Source organism: Agelaius phoeniceus, chromosome 9, assembly GCF_051311805.1.
Source record: "Agelaius phoeniceus isolate bAgePho1 chromosome 9, bAgePho1.hap1, whole genome shotgun sequence".
NCBI classification, from domain to species: domain Eukaryota; kingdom Metazoa; phylum Chordata; class Aves; order Passeriformes; family Icteridae; genus Agelaius; species Agelaius phoeniceus.
The window spans coordinates 20906997-20916617 of NC_135273.1; the positions used below are offsets into that span (position 1 = coordinate 20906997).

The window sequence follows — 9621 nt, forward strand, 5'->3', positions numbered from 1 at the left end:
GGAACACAAATATGCTCTGTATGCCAAGCTGTTTGTGATTCTTGGTGCTGGTATTGCCTAGAGAGTCACTAATACGCTTGTGCAGGCTGACAAGCTGATTGCTATATTTAATTGACTTTGAAAAGTCTGTGTGCAGAAGTCCATATGGATTTTGCAGATGCCAGCTGCAGAAATTGTGAACTGGTTTGTCTTAATTCTGGAGGAAGCTGCAAGGTACTTTGCTGTTAATCAGATGCATTTATGATGGGGAAAATGACCACATATTGGTAGCCTGGTCTCATTCTTTTTTTGGAGTGAGTCACGTTTTCCTGTTAAGGCTGAAAACCTGAATTTCCTTCCCATTTCAGTGCTATGAAGAAGAGTGAATTTGCTGGTCTCATAAATGCTAATATCACTTTGTTTTGCTTTTCTTTTCTCCCTCCTTTCCCCAAGAGCTACATTTTTTCTCTGGCAGAAGCTGAGTGCTGAGAAAGCACTTCAGATGTTTAGGCTTCTGCAAGTGTAAGTTTAAGGGACAGAATTTGGCTATTTTAATCTCTCCCTTTTTCTGCACTAAATTAGATGGTGAGTAAGGAGATAAATTTGAATAGCTTACAGAATCAACTTTAGTGCTTTGGGCTAAAGGGACATCTGTTTTGGAAGCACAGATAAAATAAAAAAAGTTTCTGCAAATCTCTTTGGGTGTCTCTTATCCAAAATCCAAAGCTCTATTTTCCCCATACTTCTAGATATACCAAGCACTTTTTTATATTACTAAAGAGACAGTACTGGAATGTATTAGTGATCTCAGAAGGTAATTTTGAGGCTAAAAGCTTTAATTTCAGTTTCCTAAAAGTGTTTTGATGTTGGAATCCCAGAACTGATCCCTGTTGGAATCCCTGAATTGAACAATACAGAGTAGGTAACAAAATGCTTTTACCATATATACTATATATATGCATATATACTATATGCATTCTACATTAAATAGTGCAGAGCCAAGCAGCAGACCTTAAAACTCCTTGCTGATTATGAAAGATCTCCAAGCTCAGTGACTTAAGATTATAAAACACTGTATTTATTGCTTTCATTTGAGACTAACAACCCAGTAAGTCAGCCTCCCAATTGTCCTTCTTTTTAAGCATCATTTTAGCAAGAGGAGCTCAGTTATTCTCACAGTCTGTTTTGGGGGAAGAAGTTTTAAAAACACTTCTGTAGTCTCTGAACTCTCTTTATTGGTTGGAAGAGGGATTGATGGACAGTGCTACTGAGGAATATGGGCTAGCCCTGGAAAAACAGAACTATAAGGTCTTGCTTGTATGAAGTCCCAACAGACTGTGTGTCAACTGTCTTTTTCCTTTTTGCTGATCACTGTCTACTGGTATTTTACCTGCAGTAAAGTGGGAGGGGTGGGTGAACAAGTACTTAAACTTTAAAATATGTTGATAACATTGTTCATTCTAAGAATGAAAATCTGGTTTTTTTTTTTTTTCCTTCTTTACAAAAGCTGCTCTTCACTGAGTGGATTCTGAGTTTTCATGTGCTCCATTTTTCTCATGGAACACCAGCTGAACAATGTCTACTGCTTTAATTTCCCTGGCTCCCCCCTCATTGGGATAAATCAGAAAATGAGGGATATTTGGATACTTTTAAATTACAATTTCGATTTGAATACTTATTAGATTAAGACTTATATAAAAGCTGCCTTTGAAGGCAAGTTGATTTGGCCTTACAAATCAACAAATCACAATCCAAAATTCCTGTATCTTGTTGTTGACAAAGACTTTTTTTTTCCCTATAACTGTATCTTAAGCAAAACACATTTGCAAATGCACAGTTTTTGGTAAGGGTACCTTAACTTTTATCACACTTGGCTTTAGTTGAAGAAATACAGTTAACTTGTAGACTACTTTTGTATTGAAATATTGTCTTATTAATGCCTATATTGTTATAACTCTCACCTCTTCCTTGAGGACATCTCTAATGTAATTCACTTGAACCCCCTTTCTTTTTTTTCTTTTTGAAGGTAATGGATACAACATACTGTGGCAAAATAGTATTATATGCTTCATAATCCTCTTTTTTTAATTAATTCCATTTCAGTCTTCTTTAAGAACTGTCATATTCACAGTATTCATGGCATTCAACATCACCTCTTCTATTTCGAACCCTGCGTTGCTCTTTTACATGTTCTGTGTGGTACCTCAGTATTTGCTTCTACAGTGTCTTCCATCCCATCTCCTTTTTTTACTCTACAGCAAGCAATGTCAGTGGCTTTTCTGCTGGTATCTGCTCTTATCACACATATGAATGGGCTTCCATACAAAGCTTTGTATCTGTGCAAATACCACAGTCATCTGCTGCTGTGCCTGCTCCTGTGCAGTCAGAACAGCTTCCATTGAGACAGAAAAGCCATTCATTTCATTGTTGACCTGCCAGTAAAATGTTGTTCTGTGGGTCAGCCTCTGTCTACAGAAGCTGAATGCTCAGATGGAAAATGTTGCTGCATATCTGAATTGTAACTTTTTAATATTTTTGGTAACTTTGGTTCACAGGTGAACTGTTGGTTTCCGTCTGCTAATTTTATATTCCTTCCCCTCCTTCCCTTGACCTGATCCTAGAGCTGCCTTGTCAGATCCTGAGAGGCCAAGAGGATGTTTTGGTCACTAAAACTGCTCAGTTTGTGCTCTTCTACCAAATTCTGCTTCTTGTACTAACTGTCCCCTGTTTCTCCACCCTTGCTGCCACCTGCAAAGCCTGATGTGACTGTGATTAATGAAGCGGCTGAGGCTGGTGTAGATGTAGATGAGGAGGATGATGCAGATGTTGAATTCACTCTCCCCTATGACATTGAAGATGATTACGAGCCTGAGCTGCTGTTAATGCCAACCAATCAGCCCGTTAACCAGCCCATTCTGGCTGCTGCTCAGTCTCTACACCGGGAAGCAACCAAGTGGTCTAGTAAGGTACTCCTGAGTCCCGGGACTGATCCGCGTGCATCCGGCCACTTGGAACGCTGACACATTTGCATCACTCCTGATCCCTGCTGGGCCCCGCCATCCTGAATGAATAAGTGTGTCTGCACTTCATTTTAAGGACTGAGAGTGGCTTCACAAGTTTGCTAGATCTGTTTGTCAGTGCCGGATTGAAGCTTGATTGGGGTCACTTATTAATATTCAAAGACTTCCTCTCTCTTTGCATCTGCCTGGTCTTCTTTGTTATGGCAGTTTTCAGATTTTAATAGGGATTGTCTTCCTCCCCTTTGGTTCCTTTTTCCATTCACGTGGGCTACCTGGGAAGCCGTGGTTAATGGTTTCCTAATGACTTCCGGATACAGCAGAGTTACAGAATTCAAGAAGTCATTTAAGGTGTCTATTGTGCTTGGCCTCAATTGATGCCGCCAATTAACATCCCTTCCAACAAGGAATGGCTTTGTATGGCAGTGTTTGTGGAAGAGACTGCCTGACTGCTGGCTTGCACTGGGCTGTATTGCAAATGCTGGTCTTGAGAGAATTCTTTTCTGAAGAAGCTGCACTGAATGCTGTTAGCTGTTGAATTGAGATCCTGTCTATATGAAACCAGTGGAAATCTAACGAGGTTCAGACATTCACAAGTAGTCTGTCTTCTGTCTAAGCACAAATGTTTGCAAGACTGGGCACTTTTCATAGCATGCTGCAAAAAAATAAGGTTGGTGTCCCATAACAAACAAAAGTTATAGGGGAGTGTGCATATGTATGTGTGTGTGTATACTTACATAGATAGTTATACTAAACCATTTTAATCAAAAGGGCTTTAAAAATGTTCTTGTCCTTTTCAGATTCTGGTGCTTGGATAACTTGTTAGACACTGATCCTTCTACGTGAAAACATGGAAAAACTTTGTGTTATGTCATTTTTATCCTAACTGGTTATAGTAGCAAACTGTTTAGCTAATAGGCCACGGTAACGAATAGTTGAGCTGTTTGGGTCACTGTATGTGTAAAATGCCTGGGATATCATCTTGAACTTGCTCATAGTGAGTCACAGAAGTGTGTGCACAGGGTACAGGATACCTTGGCTTAGCTGGGTTCTCACTTTGTACTCCTTGCTCTGAACTTCATTGGTCATTATCTGTGGGATTATTCCAGGGGAATGGTGTACTAATACTTAAACTCACTCTGCTGCTGTTTCATCCACACAGTAGGAATGCTTCAAAGCACCAAATAGTTCTCTTGTGACTAACTATGAAAGGGAATAAGATAAATACACTAAATGTACTGACAGACTACTAACAATCAATCAGGTCTGCTTTCCCTTGCACTAGGTTTCTCTTTGGAACAGTGTATAAGGAATGGGTTTGCCTTGGTCGCAATTAATTCACATATCAAATATTTCTCAGATGAATTGCTGTGACTGTAAATTTTGATGTACAAGAAATCTTGATTTTAATATAAGAAGTATGACTGGATTATCTTTTGATAATCCATGTTCTTCTCTCCTGGAGGCTTTATTTTAAAGAGAGAGATTGTATCAAAGAAGATTTATTTTCAAGGAATAATTTAAAAAAAAGTAAAAGTTGCATCTCACTTCCACATTACTGGTGACAAAAGTTATATGTGTTGGATTCTCTTCCATTTATCCTTTGGCATTATTAGCAGCATAGCTGTTGCTTTACCAACTTCAGTTTCAGATGCCACTGAAAATCCCATGCTCAACTGTTATGACAACAACTGGTTTAACAGGTTGTTTAGCACATTTTTTTTTAACTTTATAAGAAGTCTTTTTTGGGGGAAAATCTGGAGTTTCAAATGCTAATAACATGCTTTATCCTAAAATCTAGTCATCAGAGCAGTAACTCATTCCATGGACAAACTAACACTTTACAACTTCTTTTTCAGTTTTGAAGTAAGCTTTTTTCTCTGAGCGTTAAAAAAAAAAATGTCAGAAATGAGTAGTTAGTAGAGATCTTCCCTGTTCCTTGAAGAAACCCCTTCTGTGTTCACAAGTGGTTCTTCCATCCTTAACCTCTTTGAGTGTTTCTGCTGAGCAGAGCCGTGCTGGCAGGAGCAGTGACCGTGTCATTCCGTGCAGGGCAACGACATCATCGCGGCGGCGAAGCGCATGGCGCTGCTCATGGCCGAGATGTCGCGCCTGGTGCGAGGCGGCAGCGGCAACAAGCGCGCCCTCATCCAGTGCGCCAAGGACATCGCCAAGGCCTCCGACGAGGTCACCCGGCTCGCCAAGGAGGTGGCCAAGCAGTGCACGGACAAGCGCATCAGAACCAACCTCCTGCAGGTAACCAGGGAGCTGCTCAATGCTGCTTCTGCTGGGCCTCTCTCAGCGGGGGTGAGCACAGGAATTGTCCCAGGAAATCATGGGTGTCTTCCCTTGGCTTGTAAAGTTTTGTCAAGGTCTGTGTTTTTAGATCCCATGGGAATATGTATATATATATACATTCATACATACATATATATTTATGTGAACATATATTCTGTAAAGTTAGAATTTGATGTCAAAAGAACTTTTGAAAAAATACTGTGCTACAAATACTGATCTGTCCTAAGTCAGCATTTTGTATTTCATTTACTCATTCCTTTGTATCAAAGAATAGTACCAGAAATGCAACAATTTAAAGCTTTTCAGTGTCAGGCAAAAAAAAAAAAAAATAAAATGCTATTCTTAACCAAGCAGACATTTGAAAGGAAAGGAAGAACAGAAGAATGTTGTCTCCATCCTAAATACTCCTGAAGCAAGTAAAATAAGATTCAGATATCCTACCAATATTTATCAGATAGTCTTGAAGGTGTAGGAGCACCTCTGTGCTCATTCATATTCTAATAGTAAAAGCAAATAAAATATTTTAATGTATTGGTTCAATTTACAATATGAAGTGGTTTTTATCCCTATTACTTAGGTCTGTGAGCGAATCCCAACCATCAGTACGCAGCTGAAAATTCTCTCCACTGTCAAAGCTACCATGCTGGGCAGAACTAATATCAGTGATGAAGAGTCGGAACAGGTAAGAGGTGTAAAGACTGATGGTAGCATGGAATTGTTGATCACTTTTATGGGGACAAATATGCAACCTGTTGTCAGATGTGTTTTGGGAACTTGATGTTGAAGCTCACCTCAGCTGTTTAGGGAGGATAATCTAGTACAGGACCTTGGTTTCTGGCTCAAACGCTACAGTTTAATAGAGGAACAAGTCAAAAAGCTACTCGGGTTCCAATTTTGTGACAAACAACTTGGTAATCTCCTGCTTTGCCCAGTAAAAAGCGGAGGGAAGGACTCGCCACCGCACACTGGACCTGGGAGGGGCAGGGGCGCCCTCGGGTGGATTCCAGGGGAAACGTTTATTTTCCAGCATTATCTCGAGTCCCCTGCAGCTCAGTTACCTTCCAAATGCATCTTTTCAGGAGAAATCTCGCAGCTTTGGCTTCTGAGGGAGGTTATTCTACTTAGAGACATGAAGGTTGTATTAAGATTTTGCACAAATAGGCAGTGAGGAATGGCAAAGTTTTGTTTTGAGTCAGGATAATGCTGGTTCCCAGAGACAGTTACTTCACTTGTATTTTCATAGTTTCAGGCAGCAGACTTAATATATTGTACTGGGAGTTCTTGTGCACGAAGAGTTTACATGCTACTGTCCTAATCATGGTATTTACTGATATATTGGAAATTGTTTTTCTTGACAGGCAACTGAGATGTTGGTTCATAACGCCCAGAATCTCATGCAGTCTGTGAAGGAAACTGTGAGAGAAGCTGAAGCAGCATCCATTAAGATAAGAACAGACGCTGGATTCACTCTTCGCTGGGTCAGAAAGACCCCATGGTATCAGTAAATACTTGCCACATTAGTATTGTTTTCTGTAACATAAAATGCCTTTTTTTGGAAACACAAGAGATATATTAACAGCAGAAGGTGCTGTATACATGAGCTTAAGATTAGCTTATGCTAATGCCCCATTCTAAGGGTATGAATTATAAGATAATGCATTTCAAGTGTCTTTGAAACACATTTGATATCCAACACCTCTAATTTGCTGCCAACAGTAGACAGTTCTTATATTTAATTTTTTTCCTTTTTTTTTTTTCCTTTCCAAGATTCTCTTAGTGAATTCTGTACTCCCAGAAGCACATTTCATTTATGCACTGTATGTTCCAGTAACTTCCATGTGATGATATAAAACATGGGCCTCACTATAAGCTTGTCTTGAGCGTTTAGGACACTTGGTTACTTGGCAGTTTTTTAGGGACAATCATTGACACACAAACATTCAACTTCTCAACAGGACTTTATCTGGCTATTCTAAAACCATGCAGAAATGATGGAAGGTGTGGGGTATTTCATTAAAAGAGGGAAGGTGGGGCAGCAGAACAGTTGTAAACTGAGGATTAAAGTTCCATGTCTGAAATGCTTTTTGCTTTTGATTCTTGCCTGGCAACAGTACTTTACCAGAAACTGGAGCTGTCTCTGTTCCCCTCCTGTCACCCTGTAGGTAGGCATTCCAGAACTCTTGTACTGTACTGAAAGGTTTTGCAGATTTTGTTAGTGGCACACTGTTGACAGCTTGAGCCTTATGGCTGGAGACCTTAAATCATGGAACTCTTTCCTTGCTCAATTCAGCAATGTCTTGAGCTGAAAAATCCTGGTTCTGTTAACTTAGCTGCATGTCCAGGACCAGAAGATGCCACATGCTGGCTCTTTTTTTTTGAAAACCAAATGAGCACATGCAATTAATCTTATTTCCCTCATCGCTCCATCTAATGTTATTCCAGCCACTCAAGGTGAAAATTAAAATATAAAGATATTCAGTTTATAAGTACCTTTAGCCTCACTGCTCTTCTTTCTAACAATGTATAAGCTTCTTGAAACCTGAGCTCTGCAGGGGCATGAAACCCTCTTTAGGTAAGCTGGTGCCTACCAGCAAATGGTGGTTCCTAATGCTGCACATACCTCATTATTTTTACTGCTTGTGGAGTTAGGAGTCTCAAAATCTTTTTTTCAAGTGAATTGAACAAAGTGTTACTATATCTTTAAAAAAAATTCCAAATAAAATGACCACAATAAAACCCCCCTCAAACCGCCTCCCCTTACTAAAACAGACTTATGGTGTTTTATCCTTCCATAGTTGAATCTGCCTTCATATATATAAATATACACATATATTCATACCTGTTCATTTAATGGACAGGAAGACTTGTTTGAGAATGAGTTTCTACATTTGCAAGGAATACTTGCAGACTTTTGCCCAAATCAGCACTGACCTCATAATACCCTCTTAATTTGCTGAGAATTGTTGGACGATCAAACCACCTTGAATAGAAGTGTCCTTGGGGAAAAACTTTTCAGTCTTAACAGCTCAAAGGAAGAGACACAGTGCACTCAGCTGTCCTCTACCTGCCTGCCACAGTTATTCTGTGCTTGGACCTTGTCCCCTCCACCCCCTTCATTGCACTGTTATCTAAAAAGGGAAGTTAAACTGTTGATAATACAACTGTCTCAAACTGACCTCAGCAAGAGAAGGCGTGTGTTCTTCTTCAATTTGCTCCTTGTGTCTGGGTATCATGAAATATTTGGTACTTAGGATCTTTCCTTAGTACTCTCTTCTTGCAGTTACCTGCAACAGGAAGAGGAAGGAAGGGGTGCCAGAGCCTTAACCTGGATGCATTTGGTTGGTTTATATCAGATCTTTAGTATAATTTTAATGTAGTAATTTCTATTTAATAGTACATAACACTGAATATGTAGGGATTATTTTAAAGGGATTTTCTAAATAGTCTTCCTGTATTGCTTTTCAATGCTCCTCACATCCCCTCATCCTGCTCCTGCCATCCAGGCTTCTCTGTGAGATTTTTTTTTTAATTATTATTATTTTAGCATCACTGTTTAGTTGCTTGAATGATATTAATGCAATATTACTAATGCCTTTAATACATAATTGTTTATGCCAAAGATCACTTTTTGTTTCTTGAGGAATGTTTGCAGGAGAACTATGAATCATGGTTGCCTTTGATATTCTTCAGAATGTTTGCTCTAAGTTCTCGAACTATTTATAGAAGCCGAGATACTTGACCACCTTATGCAATTTCTGCATTTTTGAACACTACTGGTCTTCAGACCTGATGTGCAGCAAAAATTTGAACAAGACCATGAATGTCACTTAGAAATGTTTTACCACTATAAAACTTTGTTTATAAACCAAAATGTATTGTATAGTCTAATGTTTTCAACCTTTCTTTGGTTCTGTTAAAACAATAAAAATGCATTTGTACAAAAATCAGCTTCTGAGTGTTAATGATAACAGCAGTGGATGATGCTGTAACAAGAAGAGCAAAAAGCTAAAGCAAAAGAACAGTTGTTTCTACATGTTCTGAACAGAAAGGAAGTGCAAAGTTTCTCAAACAGGAGAAGATTAAACAAAAGTTTTTTTTGTCTTTTGTGCCTGTCCAACCTAGTAATTGAAGCATTTAATGGAAGCTATGTTTAGTGGGAGAGAACAGGAGATTTCCTGAGACCTGACAGTGATCTGCTGTATTGTGAAAACTTAAAATGGGGTTGGCCTGGTCCTGTCAAGGGAAGAACTGCTACTCTGACTAGCATCTTGTTATTGTGAATTTTACTTCCTAAAGTGAATGCAGGGGTGATGAGTATGAAACCACT

At 39.2% G+C, this 9621-nt stretch overlaps 1 protein-coding gene across 4 annotated transcripts in view; it reads left to right on the forward strand.

The window, feature by feature from the left end:
- Positions 1 to 9238, forward strand: part of VCL (vinculin) — a 56008-nt gene extending 46770 nt beyond the window's left edge. The window contains exons 19-22 of one of the 4 annotated variants that reach the window (XM_054636930.2): positions 2736 to 2945; positions 5049 to 5252; positions 5872 to 5976; positions 6653 to 9238. In XM_054636930.2, the coding sequence (XP_054492905.2) occupies positions 2736 to 2945; positions 5049 to 5252; positions 5872 to 5976; positions 6653 to 6799 (666 nt within the window). In that variant the 3' untranslated portion in view covers positions 6800 to 9238. Of the gene's footprint in view, positions 1 to 2600; positions 3667 to 5048; positions 5253 to 5871; positions 5977 to 6652 lie in introns of those variants that run through there. The other 3 variants (XM_054636928.2, XR_013183475.1, XM_077183230.1) reach the window with 3 other exon arrangements.
- Positions 9239 to 9621: the final 383 nt, after the last annotated feature.